General features: G+C 33.8%; 3 protein-coding genes across 5 annotated transcripts; 2 read left to right on the forward strand and 1 right to left on the reverse strand.

Annotated features, from left to right (window-relative positions):
* The first annotated feature begins 3,232 nt into the window (after positions 1-3,232).
* Positions 3,233-7,226, forward strand: LOC107863093 (protein PLASTID TRANSCRIPTIONALLY ACTIVE 7). Of its 2 annotated transcripts, none has more exons than XM_016708861.2 (4): positions 3,233-3,392; positions 3,520-3,573; positions 3,650-3,724; positions 6,650-7,226. In XM_016708861.2, the coding sequence occupies exons 1-4, from the start codon at positions 3,339-3,341 to the stop codon at positions 6,980-6,982; spliced, it is 516 nt and encodes a 171-aa protein (XP_016564347.1). In that variant the 5' UTR covers positions 3,233-3,338; the 3' UTR covers positions 6,983-7,226. The 2 variants fall into 2 exon arrangements, with proteins under 2 accessions (XP_016564347.1, XP_016564348.1); XM_016708862.2 differs by having other exon boundaries at positions 3,237-3,392; positions 3,662-3,724.
* A 429-nt stretch (positions 7,227-7,655) lies between these two features.
* LOC107863092 (protein phosphatase 2C 57) lies at positions 7,656-12,919 on the forward strand. Its single transcript, XM_016708858.2, has 11 exons — positions 7,656-8,670; positions 9,703-9,831; positions 9,934-10,036; positions 10,142-10,252; positions 10,500-10,579; positions 10,697-10,750; positions 11,399-11,515; positions 11,601-11,655; positions 11,741-11,773; positions 11,862-11,908; positions 12,680-12,919. The coding sequence occupies exons 1-11, from the start codon at positions 8,348-8,350 to the stop codon at positions 12,801-12,803; spliced, it is 1,176 nt and encodes a 391-aa protein (XP_016564344.1). The 5' UTR covers positions 7,656-8,347; the 3' UTR covers positions 12,804-12,919.
* An 808-nt stretch (positions 12,920-13,727) lies between these two features.
* Positions 13,728-15,544, reverse strand: LOC107866116. Of its 2 annotated transcripts, none has more exons than XM_016712299.2 (3): positions 15,323-15,544; positions 14,913-14,965; positions 13,728-14,146 (listed from the first exon to the last, which is right to left on the reverse strand). In XM_016712299.2, exons 1-3 carry the CDS (start codon positions 15,381-15,383, stop codon positions 14,036-14,038), a joined length of 225 nt encoding a protein of 74 aa, XP_016567785.1. In that variant the 5' UTR covers positions 15,384-15,544; the 3' UTR covers positions 13,728-14,035. The 2 variants fall into 2 exon arrangements, with proteins under 2 accessions (XP_016567785.1, XP_016567784.1); XM_016712298.2 differs by having other exon boundaries at positions 13,728-14,149; positions 15,323-15,476.
* Positions 15,545-15,770: the final 226 nt, after the last annotated feature.

Here is a 15,770-nt window from a genome sequence, read left to right on the forward strand (position 1 = left end):
ATGAATCCTAAAATATATGGAAAGAAATTAACGGTCCTAAAATATATGTAAAGAATTATATTTTATTTTAATTAAATATATAGGCTTGACATATACGTTTAGGGGTGTGCATCGATCGGTTCGGTTCAGTTTTTTGTGTTATTGGTTTGGTTTATCGGTTTTCGATTTTTAAATATGCAAAACCAATAACCAACCAATAAGATATTTTCTTATCAGTTTTCGGTTTATCAATTTTCGGTGCATAACGGTTCGATTTTCGGTTTAACCAATAAGAAAATACTCATAAAATAAAAATAGTAACAACTAAAATAAAAAAATGAAATCTTAGTTGCCGCCAAAATCATACGCAATGCGTTGTAGTTTACAAGAATCTTCAAACTTGAACTGAATGTTAGTTCGGAAAAAAACTGAATCCTAATTGTTGGAAACTACTAAATGCTTCAAGCTTTCCAATACGACAATACCTGAGCTTTGTATTGTGCCTTTATTGCCCTGAATAGGTTAATACTTTGTGAATCTCTGAATCGTGAATAAGTAGTGTGTGTATGTGTGTGTGTGTGCGTGTATTAGTAATATAAATATTTATATATATAACACAGATAGGAGTAAAACAATAACTTAGTGTATCCTTATTGGGTTATCGGTTAAACTGATAACCCAATAAGTTAAAATCAAAACCAAACCGTTTACCCAATGAAATTTTTTATAAAATCAATAAAAAACCGTTAACCCAATAACATTTTTATCAGTTCGGTTTATCGGTCGGTTCGGGTTTTGCACACCCCTATATATGTTCCAACCCCTATATCCAAATTCTTTTTTATGTTTTATTTTTTTTTCTCTTTTTTACAAATGTGAGCTTTTCTCTATGAGGCCGGGCTTTAAGCTTATGTTTGATGTCTTTTCATCGTTGTTTAAATTTACTTTCAAGATACGTTTATATTCTTTTGTTGTTGGTTTAAATTAGCCATAGCAAAATTGAATATCCTTTAACTTATAAGATATTTTTTTCATAATCTTAAATTATTTCCTCTGTAAAATAAATCATTATTGGTTGATCACTATTGATTTATTCTTTAATATGTTTGTGCAGATGAAGAAAGATTTATGTAAAACGTGCAAACGAGACTTCATGCCGATTACGAGTGAATTTAAGGTATGTTTTTCCTATTCTAAATTTTATTTCTTATTCATGTTAGTTATATTTCTTATTAAGGCGTAATTCAAGTAAATACACTTTTGTCAGAATCATACTTACATAAAAAAAACTATTGAAACAAAAATATAACTGAAAATTGTAATTTGTCATCATAATAGACAAATTATAGTGTCAACCAAGTATCAATACAAAGTCTTTAATTAGCTAGAAGATAAACAAAACGGGGATTAGAGATTTCATGAGTTAGCAAATCAAATTTATAGCCTATTTCATTTTTCCATCAGGTACTTAGAGATAGACACTAAAGATAATTTGCATCGCTCGATTTATGTTTTACTGTCGTCATCAAGACTCTAAAATATATTTTTCCTTTGAAAGTATAATATTAAATAATTGATATTTCAACATATTTATTTTTTAAATTGTCTGTTCATATATTTATATATTTATTTCATAATTTATAATTATTAGTCTTGGATATGAAGACACATGGCATGAAATATGATTTTACTTGCCTTGACGTGGGTGGTATGGAAAGAGAGAAATGGAAGATCTTTTGAAGGGTAAGTTTTTCTCTATCAAGAAATTAGCCTTAAGTGACTTTAAATAGATCTGATTCATAATAGTGGAACTTTTAAAGGCAGATCAATTATATTATTCGATATAAATAGTAATTTATTCTTTTATATACACTTATTATTATCTTCATATACACGTGCAAAGCACGCACACTTGACTAGTAGATATAAATAGTGCGAATGAGTTTTTTATAACCACGAGTCAAACTTTCAAAAACAATAGAGAGAAGTATCGATTACCCCTTGAACTTGTCATATTTTATTCATGGTACACCTGAACTTTGACTTGTCCTAAGTACCCCCGAACTTGTTGTTTTGCAACATCACATGACCCTTTTTTGTTGATGGACCACAACGTGTAATACACGTGTGTACACCTGAAAAATAATGCCTATGTGTCTGTCCACGTGGATAAATACCATCCACTTCCCTTATATTGATCTTATATTAAAAAATAACCCACTTCTACCCTTAATTATCCGATTTCTCTCTAAAAAAAATATATTTTTTAGTTTTCTTTTACTCCGAAATAGTGAAAGATTAAATTTTCGTCAATCAAGTAAGTTATTATCTGAAAAAGTTATATATTTTTTTTGTGTTAAAAATATAAAATTATTTTTTTCGGTTAGCGTTTCATAGTAGTTTCCGATTAGTGTTTCGATTAGGATTTTGAGGAAACTTACATGCACAAATACGTATCTTATTATAATTAATGGAGTAAGAAATTACAATTTAAGTTAGGGGTGTACAAAAATTGAATTGATAAAAATGTTATTGATTTATAGTTATTGGATTAATGATTTTGTATTGATTTTATAAAAAAACTATTGGTTTATTGATTCGATTTTGATTTCTTTTTATTGGGTTATTGGGTAAATCGATAACCCAATAAGTTTATGCTAAATTATTATTTTACACAACAAGTAGGATTTTGGTTGCAACTAAGATTCGGTTTCTTTTCCTGTTGGTTACTACTTTTTCTATTTTATGAGTATTTTTTATCGGTGAAATCGAAAATCAAATCGTTAGGGACTAAAAATGGTTAACCAATATAACTACATACACCATAATGTATACAACCGAGGAATCTACGTTCGAAATTATGATCCGACCATGAAATTTTCACAATTGAAGGAGACTCACATACACAAACAAGTCTCCTATTATCATTCATAGAGTTAAAAATAAATAGATAAAGTAAAAGTAATAGAATGATTTATTTTTTGTTAGATTGAAAGTTAAATAGGAAAAGGGGTAGTTGAATATTTTGAAAAAAATAAAGAGAAATGGATTTTGTTTTTCGTATTTTAACCATTGAAAATATTACTTTTGCCGAAAAATCACTCTATCACACACGTGAGCAGTGTAAAACCAAATATTTTGTTATGTCAATAAAAAAAGAGCTAATATACCGTACTAAAAGAATAAGTTTGGAGTAGTCAAAGTTGAAGTGTACCACAAATAAACGGGGTGACAAGTTAGTGATAATTGACACTCCTATAATTCAAACTTATAAAGGATGACCATTTATACTAGTTGAATGCCATAATTGGTCCCTTTCTTATCCCCTTCCATCATAGTTCAATCGAAGGGCGAAAACAATGGCAGCATCAACACTCACCTTCAGTACCTTTTCTACTCTACAAACTTTCCCCGTAAAGTCTTCCATCTATTTTTTGTCTCTTTGTATTCGCCGGTTTTGTAGTTTGAGTCGCCGTCTTTTTAAAGTGGCTTTGTTCTTATTTTGTGTATAAAGAGAATGATAATTTGTTTTTAATGCAGAGAATTGCAGCAGTTGAAAATACAAAACGCGTGAACTTCTCCGTTCGGTCGCAGGTAACACTTTGCTATTCTATCCGTTTGAGCAGCTGTAAAAAAAATTTAACACAAGTGTTTGTGAATTTTGTTTTAGTTTGATGTGCAGAGTGCGTCGAATTCGAAAAATGAAGGCCGTGGACAAAGGCGAATATGGAGGCGAAGAAAATTGGTAAGTGAAGGAATTTTATTCGTGCTTTTTCTTTCTCGTTTCATTCTGTTTAGCATTATTGGAATTAGATGTTAAGAGTATCTAGTTTCGGAAGTGTTGTGTTTGCCTTGTATAGCTATAGTTGAAAGGATTTAACCTTATATGCCGAGTCAATTTTGTGCTCAGTTTCACTGATTTCGGTAGGTTACTTATGTGAAGTAATGCTTGCTGTAGAGTCATAGACATAGACGATTGTTTGTAGTTGGATTTTAAGTGATTAAATTGCATAAATAGTTTTGAGATGGAATGTGTGGGCATTCTAGAAGATGAATGTGAAGAGAAGATGTACTATGTGCCGATGAGAAGGTGTGAGGTGCTGGCTAAAGTGGGTATTAGGAGAGGTAGAGGTGAGCAAGTCTTGATAGAGTTGATTAGACAAGACATGACTCACCTACAGGTGTCCGAGGACATGACCCTCGATGAGAAGATACGGAAGTCAAAGATTGGGATAGAAAGTAGGTAGTTGAGTGTTGTCTAGTTCATGTGTTAGTATCGGTTGTTTCCTTTGCTTCAATTATCATATGATTTGTGTTGGTACTTGCTCTCTTCTTAATTGTTCTGGACATGACTTCTTTTCTATTGTATTTTCTGTGATACTTGATTTGTAACATGCTTACTTCAGTTGAGGGTCTATCGGAAACAATCTTTCTACCTTCTAAAGGTAAGGGTAAGGTTGCGTACAACCCTCCTCCAACCCCACTTGTGGGATTATACTGGGTATGCTATTGTATTTCTTACACCGTTACTGTGTTTAGTATAACTCTAGTGAAAACCATATTTGTGGTAGACATATTAGACTACGCTTGATCTAATATTATAGATTGATAACACTTTTCTCTTGCTTCTTGTTTTTGTTTTAAAGTTTGGACTTGTATTTATTTTTATTTTTTTTTCATTTTGAATGCCTTGATTTGCACGAAGTTTCTTGGCTAATTAGTTTTTGAATTCTTAGAATTGTTACTTGAGCTTGATTGTATCATCTTTAGAATAAAGATCATATCCACGTTTGATCTGAGTAGGATCCTTGATTCCTTTCATCCTCTTTATTTGGCATATCAAGCTAGTCATCTTTCCTTTTTGCTTGGGTTTTATGTATTCATTAACTACTAACCACTGTAGACAAAGTGATAGATGTTGAAACCTATTAGGTCTCCCATATCAGGGGTTCAAGTTTTGTGTCAGTACATCACTTCTGTCTTGATGCCTAATGCAAAACTTGACCCACTAGAAATTAAAGGCAGGGGAAATGATGAACTAACTGTATTGCATTACGTGCTAATCTTGTTTGGACCCTGGAAGTAGATCATACCAAGTTGTACTGTCATGTCATCCTGACTGAGTTAATCTGCGGCTCTAGATGTCAAGATTAAGTCATCTGATCTGGCAGTGGTCTTTGAATGTATGCGGCTAAGTCCTGGCTGGGTTCTTTTTACAGTTGATCATGTCCATACTCAAATATTCTGGTATTGTGGTTGCTGCCAAGGCAAAATATTTTACAATCTGTAAATGAATTTAAGCAGTAATCTGTATTTAGTAGAAGCCATTCCTTGGTGGATGGTTCTGTCTCGCATTTTTACCTGCTATTAGGTTTTCATAGCATGTGAACCCAAAAAGGTTTTATGTGTGAACCAAACGTCTCCGAGCCTTTTACCTGGATTTTTCAAAGTTAGATTCTCGAGGCAAACACATAATTCTAGATTCTTGAGGCAAACACATAATTCTTTTAGGCCTTACTAAAATTTTCCTTTTTGTCTGTCAAGTTCTATTTGCACAACTTCTGGGGTTTGTCATATTTTGTTCCCTTCCGCAAACTAGCCATCATCTCTTGGTTTTTCTCACTTAATACAGTGAACCATCTCAAGTGGATCCACTAACCTTTGGTGATCTCCTATGGTCATCACTAGGAATAGGGTGTATTTTACTTTGAAAGCATGCGTTGAAAGTGAACAGCTGGGTTTGTTGTCTAATTGAACATCTTTATAGCTCTTAAATAGAATATTTGAGTTCATGAAAAAGGGGATAGCTCAGAGAAAGTTATGGAGAAATAGGTATTTTCTATTTTTGAAAACCTGAGTAACACACCTGCGTCTCTAAGCTTTGTAGTACTAACACTGAGCTGTTACTAATCCATGAAACTAACTCTTAAAGTTAATATATATTAAGGTAATTACAAATAAGTACTTTGACTATTTCGACTTCCAACTATAGCTAATCCCTTTAATCAAACTTATGGAACTCAAGATAACCTGTAAGTTATAACTTTTGATTTTCTTTAATTAAAAGGTGAACTCTCTGCAATTCAAAGAACTATATGATCATGGAATTTTGTATGTGTCAATACCTTCCAATTATAATGGGTTGTTTTTCAAGTCGTGACTCTTGATGGACCTGTCACTCGGGGCTTTATCTTAATTTGCACTGCTGATTGGTTGATTTCAATCTTTGTCAGGATGGAATCTTTAGCTCCAACATCTCTAAGCTTTGTGTGCAAGCGTGTTATGTAGCTTTTCTCAGCTGGTACTCTTTAGGCAAAACATTAACTTCCTCCAAGCCCCTATAATATCAACACAACAGTACTATTCCTTGATATTGGTTAAAATGATTGCGGCCAGATTGCATACTTATGGAGAGGGGTATACTAATTATTTTGTTGAAAATAATAATTCCAGTGGTTAAACTTGTCAAAGTAAAACTTGGTACCTTTGTAGATTTAGGATTTAAAAGCTTTTAGCCTTTGTTGGAAGGTCAGCAAACCTGGACTAAGGAGAAAAGAATCTAGTCTTCATCGTTAATGTTTGTTTTGAATCATGCTGAAAACTCATTATCCATTATATTTATGGACTGTTGGGCTCAATGTATATTTACTTATTCTATTTTTGGTTTCAGATGAAAAAGGATGAAACATTAGATGCCAAAATGGAAAGGATTCCATTTCTTGAGGAACAAGTGAGGAAGATTAGGGATGGTGGTAAACTATTGACAATGGACATTCATAGACTATTACTGAACGAGGACAATAGGTTTGATTTTGTCAATGAGATTGCAGCAGAGGCCAAACAATATGTTGAGAACAACCGAGATGAATATGGTGCAAAGAAGGCTATCCTTCATGTGCTTAGTAATCGTATGAATGATGCTGGAGTTTATCGCGCAGAGGCATACATGGAATCTGACCCCTTCAAGCCTGGCCCTGGATATTTGAAAGACGAACTACTGTAGATGATTAGTTAGCCATACTTTCTGTATTCCTATAGAGTTTCTCTACTTGGTAGGCACTATGTACACACTTATCCGGGGTTCAATGTCAAATTAGTAGAGGTAAAAATCAACCATAGCACTTCCAAAAAAAAAAAATCTTTTTTCTAAGGTAGAATACGGTCGTTTGAGAGGGTGTATAAGAATAATGCAAAATATTATGTATTAGTAATACATGCATTAGTAATGATTGCGTTATTAATGCTTACATTAGTTATGCTTACATTTTTCTTAACTAACATGAATTACATAATTTCTAAATGAAAATATTTTTATTTTACAAAAATGCCCTCCAATAAGTGTGCTGGATGTGAAAAAGATTTTGAGGGACAATTGTAGTTTTAATCATACTAATGATACTAATGCATGCATTAGAATCCATTGCATTACTAATAACATGAACTTCTATGCATTAGTAATACACTCCTTTATACCAAATAGAGTGTAGAACTAATGCAAGCATTACTGATACATAAAAAGAAAAAGTATATCAAATAAGGTATTAGCGGACATTATTTTTTTAAATACACTCTACCAAACGACCCACAGTGTTTAATTATGCACTGCAAAAAGTAGTCAGAACTGCACCACCAAAGCTTATTTTACATCTATTTCATTCTATCTGGATCCATATTCATTTCCATAGCAGCTAAGACAGATATCTGGTTTATCAGTATGTAAAACATAATACTCCTCCCGTCTATTATCTATTGTGATTGCTACAAGTAGTTGTGTCAAATTATTTGTCTTTTAGAAGTTCCAAGATAAACTTATCTTTTTCCTATTTTACCCTTAGTAGTAATTAAAGACTACAAACCCTTCAATCTCTCCTAATTAATGTTTCTTAAGGGTGTCGTTAAAAAGAATCATGATAGATAATTTGAAAGGGGGTGTAGAGGTGGGGGTGGGGGTATATACAATATACATAAAGAATTCCTTAAAACTTAATGTAATATTGTGGCACAATACTCCAATCATAGGACCACTACTGGATGCATATAGCTTCTGATGCTGGAGTCTGGTCTTCTTTCAGTGCACAATAATTGAAGAAAATATGTCTTTTGATCCTGGTAAACATCCTTAACCTGTTAACCATTAAAGTTCCACGGGCTTTGTTAACAAAAATTTCAGCCCAAATTCTCTGGCCCAGAATCTACAAAAAGCACCCAACTGTCAATCAATAATTGGTTAAAATCAGTTATTGGATTCTGCCTTGGAAGTTTTCTTATCCTTGGTTAACCTTAACCAAGCAAATTTTCTGCTGACTTGAGGAAAAATCTTACACTAACTCCAGTCTTGTTGAGAACCAAGACTCCCCTTATTTCATCAATGGCCTTATCTAATCCCCACTTGCAAAAAATTCTTCTATTAAACAAAATTTGCTGCAACTATGGCTACAAAAAGAACATAATACAAAAGACTGCTGGTGGAGGTGGAGAAGGCAGAGGAAGATGCTGTTCTGCAATTGCAATTGATGCGCCGGCTCCTTTAACCAGTGTTTCTGGCATAAGATGGGGCTCAACTATGATCCAAGGTCCACGTGAAGAGATGGAAGATGATGCTGTCATCGTTCAATCCGATGATCTTGATGGCTTTACTTATGCTGCTGTTTTTGATGGCCATGCTGGCTTCTCCTCTGTCAAGTTCCTTAGGTATTTCAATATTGTAGCAGCATATGTAGTAGGTTCTTCTCTTGTTGAGCTGTTGAATTGTGTGACTATCTCGTCTAAAAGTTTTAAGCTTTAGTCTCTTTTGTTGTTGAGGTGTTGAATTGTGTGGCTGCCTTGCCTAAAAGTTTTAAGCTTTAGGCCCTTTATTATCGAGCTGTTGAATTGTGTGACTGTCTCATCTAAAAGTTTGAAGCTTTAGGCCTTTTGTTGTTGAGCTGTTGAATTGTGTGACTATCTCGTCTAAAAGTTTTAAGCTTTAGGCCCTTCTGTCTCGCCCAAAAGTTTTAAGCTTTATGCCCCTTTAATTGAGATGATCACACAACTCAATATGGTATCAATGCAGATAAAGAAAGGTCCTAGATTCAAGTCTCACTGCCGCGCAGTAGTAAAAAGAGGAATCGCGTGGTTAGCCTAAAAGAAAGAATCTGTTACAAATCTAGCCACGGTGGAGGACCCAATTGATATACTGTTAAATTACATTTGGGACTCTGGTAGTACGGATTTTACTGCCTCAGTGAGAAAGGCCCGTCTTCATTGTAGAGATCCCCCAGTAGAATCGGTTAAAGGAATGATCTTGTGCATTTAAGTTGCGTATATATAGTAGATGAACTATACCTTTAGGGTTATTGCTAAGAGTTAATATGTTATTTTCTTTTCACTAGCTATTTTATAAAAGCAGTGTGGCATCTCCGTTTTCTATTTTCCTTTTGTTCTTTGATCTGCTTGTAAGTTCCTTTTTTGATCAATAAAGACCTTAGTTTGTTACAGAATCAAATCCGCACATGAGGTGTGTGTTAAAGATATGATTAAGTAAATAAAAGTGACTCTCTCTAACAGTATAAGCTTTTATATAAAGGTATTATACGATTCAACACAAGTTATGTCGTTTCCTTTAGTTTTTGACCGTCTTTTACTTGGTAGAGAGATTTATGTAGTTTCTATGTGGTTTACTTCTTAAAGAAAGATTTACTTTTGAAGTTCTGTATAGTTGGATAATGCATGTAATATCAATAGGGAAGAGCTGTATAAAGAATGCGTTACAGCATTACAAGGTGGGCAGCTATTGAACAGAAAAGACCTAAATGCAATCAGGAAGTCACTACAAGAAGCTTTTGAAAATGCGGATAGGAAACTCTTGAACTGGTAAGCTACTGCAGCATGTAAATAAGAAGAAATAGAATCCATGTGGTTTCATACTCTATATGATTGTATTAGAGGTTTAGATGCTGTTTCATTTTGGAAAAGGCTTGAGAGTAGCGAAAAGGAAGATGAATCCGGTTCGACAGCTACTGCTCTATTTGTTGGGACTGATACATTGATTATCGCACATGTTGGAGATTCATCTGTGGTACATGACCATCCATTCCTACTGACAATGAAATGATTGTTGTTGAGATGTTCTTCGAGGGTGATAGGTGTTTTTTAACCCCCGGAGCCTTGTATGTTAATGCAGGTGTTGTCAAGGTCTGGAAAAGCAGAAGCATTGACCAATTCACACAGGCCATATGGAAACAACAAGGTTTCTCTCCAAGAAATCAGAAGAATCAATGAAGCAGGTGGATGGGTGTGTTTCCTATACTTGACCCCTCCCAGCGTCCCCAAGAATAGTCGATTGTTTTATTCGTCTGCTTCTATTCAGAGTTCTTTCTTGAAATGCTGGTCAAAAACTCAATATCTATAAATGCAACAAGTAAATGGCTTGCCGAGAAATATACATGAGAAAGAGCAAATTAGGAGTTACAGTACTATTGCTTTCAGGATGAACATTGGTCAGCATCCGTGTTGACATAGGATGTATATTATGTCCGCAGATTGTCAATGGAAGAATTTGTGGAGATATTTCAGTATCCCGTGCTTTTGGTGATACGAGATTTAAGACAAAGAAGAATGAGTATGTTCTTTCTGATTTTCTGTTGAACTGATTGGAAGCATATGCTTTATTCATTTGCGTTTCTTAGTTGCCCTGGAAAAATAAAATAACTTGCTCATTCTGATCATTGCTTACTAGGATGCTGGAGAAAGGGTTTAAAGAGGGCAGATGGTCTGAAAAGTTTATTTCTCGGTAATTTCCATTTCTTGCTTGAGCTGCAAATCCTACTGATGATAAGGCTGCACTAGCTAGCACATGCATCACCGAGCAGTACAAGCTGTCTATTCTCAATATTGTACAATCAGATTTAAGAAATTTGAAGAGGTTTGCAAGAATTCACTGATTTTACAGCGATAAGTTTCACAAACCGCATTTGACCTAATGGACAAATAACATATAAATATTAGTGACAGAAACTCTCACCTTATAATCATAAGCAAGAAATCAGTGGATGTCCTCACACTACAACTTGTGCACCTAGAATGGATCACACTGATTAGGTGACTCAGACAATCTTATGAATGCTGTTTCTAATGGTGCTTGAAAAAATATGCTTTCAACTTTGTTTTATGCATTAGCTACAGCCAACAAACACTAGGATCTAGAAGAGCATAGTAATGGTTTAACTCCTCATTGGCAGCAGTGCTTTGATATTAAGTAAAATTTACTTAGCTAATTTATCCTCCATGCTAGATTTGTTGATTATGAGATTTTAATTGTGAATTTTATATAGCAGATTAGCCTGTCTAGTTAGAATTAGGGAACTCAACTAAGTAAACAGCACAGTACATCATTATGGTTTCTTGAAAGTAAATGTAATATCTTTTTCTACTTTGCTAGGATTCAGTTCAGGGGAGACTTGGTCACAGCATCTCCAGATGTTTTACAGGTGACTCTTGGATCAGACGCCGAATTTGTAGTATTAGCATCTGATGGATTATGGGATTGCATGAAAAGGTCTGAGAAAAGGATTATTACATACTACAGCCAATTGAATCTAACAAAGATCATGATCTCATTAGAGTTTTTCTTACTATTTCAGCGCTGAAATAGTAGATTTCGTTAGGAACCAGCTTCGAGAGCATGGCAATGTTCAGGTTTTTTTTTTTAATCCTCTGCCTAATTAGCTTTGGTGCAAAGTTGCGGCACCATATATAACCTGATTCTTTTTTTCCCCAACAGATGGCCTGTGAAGCTCTTGCACGGACCGCCTTGGTAAGAAAATATTCTACATTCTGTACTTTAATGATCTCTAGACACACATACAAGTATAAATGCTTAACATTTTGATTTTGCATTTCAGGACCGACGTACACAAGATAATGTCAGCATTGTCATTGCTGATTTGGGGTATGCACTTGACCTTTTGCGACCAATGTGATTTTACTGCTATTTGAGAAACCTAAGGTGTTGGCAGGTGACCTGAGAATGGAATTAATAGTTTCTGAAATTTGCTCATGGAGAAAGTCGCAATACTTTCTTTTAGGCTAGATAGTTTTTTGTACCTATCATCCATCTGCCCCCGAGTAAAGGTAGCAGGACTAGGACTTTCACTGAGGGAACTCAAAAGTATAGTAGACACAGGAATAATCCATGGGAATTCAACATCTACCACAAATACATAAAAAATAATTTCGACCTATATACAGTTTGATCTTCCAGCGGAAAAGGATCAGATGAACCCCTTGCGCCCCTAGTTCTGCCCTTGCCTGTATGATCAAACTCAGATGAACCCCTTGCGCCCCTAGTTCTGCCCCTGCCTGTATGATCAAACTTATTTAGCTATAAAATTCCTTTTAATCATCATTGTCAACTACAAGAAAGTCATATAAGTCATAGTGGGAATACAAAAAAGTTTCTGATGAAGACATCAAGTGATGTGATTACACACCATTAAGAAAGGCCATAAGCAATTTGACTCAAGTTGTAGTGGCTGATCTTCTTTTTCATTTATGTGTTAGGCAGAACTGTAAAGATTTGACTTTTTTCAGTCTCTTATAGTAGTTAGTGGTCTACATATCCACAAGATTTTGATGTTATACTTTCTTTTTCTAATAATTTTAGCACCATGTATCACAGTGATTATATACTTGCTTTATATTTGTTTTGACATATCAACAGGAGGACGGACTGGAGAAATTTACCTGTGCAGAAACAAAATGTTGTGTTAGAACTGGGACAGGCTTTAGTCACAATCAGTTTTGTGTCAATTGGAATATGGTTATCAACCATGATTTCCCCTTAGAAGTTTGATAGTATTTATTAATTGTATATATTTTTACATATGAAAGGAACAGAAGCTTCAACTATACCTTGTACATTTGTTGGTCAAGGTAATCAAATTATGGAGCATTCTGGAAATATTCTGAACGCGTAAAAATCCAATGTAACTGTGAAAGTGAGGGTCAATTCTCGATTTCTACATAATTCACATGATCTTTCGTCAGACTTTAAGTACATCGGTAGCTTGGTTTAGATAAAAACATTGTTACCTCAATAGGATTGTTAAGATAAGGCCTACCTAGATACACTATTTACTTAAATTCGTAAAAAAACAAAGGAATAACAATCATTCGACCGAATGCTCCAGTAATAGCTAGTACCAGAGTTACTACTATCAAAACACAAAAGCTACTAGCTAGCTTTTGCAGTTAGCATATTTCCTTTGTGCATAATTTATAATTTATAATTTATAGACTAATAGTTGTCTCATTAATCATGGAATTAATGTTGTCTGACTATTGACATGTTAAGCAATATGTTCTTAGGGCAGGCAAAAGTTTGGTAATAAATAATCTTCAAAATTGTAAAAAAAAAAAAAAAGGTACTCCTACTTTTTTACGAAAATGACTTCCGTCATATCAAAGATATCCTTAATCCACAAACATCTCACATAGTTCGAGTGGACATCATCAAACTTCTGATGAATAAAAGAAGAATTGGTAGAAATTGTATTAGTGAAGCAAATCAAATTTATTTTCAGACAAAGAAGATTTAAAAGAAAAAAATCTATAGTATTTAGGAAAGCTTGGAGGTTCTATAGTAAATTGAAATCGTCGAAGCAAGCTAGGGTTTATCAATAGAAAGATGAGTAGAATAGAATTATAATCATGATATTCGGTTTGATATATATAAGGGCCGAAGTATAATCATGATATTCGGTTTGATATATGTAAATAAAGCTTAACAACTTTTTTATTTCAGTAGAATAGAATGCAACTCTTCAACTTTTTTCAAAATTCAAACAGCATATATAGTATAACGTATAGTACTACATATATATATATATATATATATATCTAGCTTACATAACAGAGGCATGCACTAGCCAAAACTCAAGCAACATTATCTCTAAGGGAGTGTTGCAATTATTATTATGCCCAAGAGGGGCAACAAAGACATTGCAAAATATTCTAATATTGGAATTTGATGTTTTGATCAAAATTTCCATACACTAAAGTAGTAGAGTAATATTCTTCAAGGGTGATTGCCACCTCTCTTTCTTGGATCATGCCTGGGATTAGGTCCTGCATAGTCATAATCTAACACTGCATCCACCCCCATCAACTTTCTTGGTATTTCTCTCATCTTCTGAACAAATTTTGCAACAAAAAATAATTTTAACTACTCAGCAAAATGGCCTTTCCTTGAATTGTATCTTCAGTGGCAATTCGTACAGATATTTTGATTTAGGGAGAAAAGAAAAATAGATGTGTTTTCACAAGGAAAAAATAGGAAGCTTCTCAGTGTTTCAATGAGAATCTGTTTTTCACCATGCATTTTCCCAGTGAGCTGATTTGTTATATAGGAAATGGATGGAAAAATCATGTTTTATAACACAAATTTTCTATTGATTCGCGGTGGGAAAAGTCTGTGTTTCTAGTAGTGAATTTTTGTCCTGAAAATATATTTTCTATGTATATACTATATATGTACTAACAATAATATTAAGGTTAAAGAAGCATATGAATCTAAGCAATCTTCTATTCTCTTGTTATATTGACAAATTCAAAAACGAAACGAGGAAAAAACATACGAAGGAAAAAAAATTATATATAAGCTGTGAGAAATACAAGTTTTTAACTTTTAAATATATTAGAAAATCGAAGAGTGTCTTAATGAAACTTTTGAGTGTTTAAAATCGATGATACGTCTAAATATTGGTTGGAGCAAGTAATATATATGATGTGAAGAATTAGTATAGTTGTACTAAAAATGACTTCCATTCCGTCTTTGTTTTTTTCCCCTTATGTATAGAATTTTTTTTTCCTCATAACCAAACACTCAAAAATTAGTTCCTCATATGAAATATATTTCACAAAAAATGACTTCCGTCGTACAAAATCTCTAATACCTTTTGAAATTTGTGAATACGGTTTACGTCAGTTCCCAAGCCTTCAACAGTACCTAAATAATGCAAAAGGAAACAAGATTAATCGAAATTATATAATACTACATTTTAAGCTACATGCTAGTGGGGAAATTAAAGGTTAATTGTCATTTTTAGCAAAATAACATCTTAATATATGTATACTCCCTACATTTTAATTTGTTTGGTCGAAAATATAGAATACTTTTGAATCTTGTAGTCCTAATTTAAAGATATGTCCAATGTACTAAAATGACATTTAATCTTGTGGCCGTAAACATGTCACGTGGAAAGTTGGATCGAAGAGTTGCTTAAGTGGATAAAGGGATCTTTTAAACGGACTAAAAAGAAAAGTAAGGTCCAACTAATTGAAACGGAAGGAGTATCTAAATTACCTGATGACACAAAGATGAGAAATAAAACAAGTAGAACAAAAGCTTTGGAAGTGGATTTCATGGTTGTGTGCTTATTCAGTTTCTACTATGAGCTGACTTAGCTAAATTAGTAGAATAGAATAGAAGTTGAGAATTGGAGTGAGAGTAGTGAAGGGCTTTTTATTGTGAGTTTTGAAGAGGGGAGGGGAGGGGAGGGGAGGGGGTGTGTTGATGGTGCATCCCACCCATTAGGGGTATACAATCATGATGAGTTGCAATACCTATACGCCACAAACAATAAGTCAAAGTTGCACTAATATGATACCTAATTTACTACATATCTAACATGTTACATCAACCATAGAGCCAACACTAGTGCACCTTATTAACATGCTGCCATCCGTCAATGAAGTCGGTGAAAATCATAAAAGATAGAGTTTCAAATCTTAAAAGAAATGAAAAATGCTAC

Source organism: Capsicum annuum, chromosome 3 (genome assembly GCF_002878395.1).
Source record: "Capsicum annuum cultivar UCD-10X-F1 chromosome 3, UCD10Xv1.1, whole genome shotgun sequence".
In the NCBI taxonomy this organism is placed as follows: domain Eukaryota; kingdom Viridiplantae; phylum Streptophyta; class Magnoliopsida; order Solanales; family Solanaceae; genus Capsicum; species Capsicum annuum.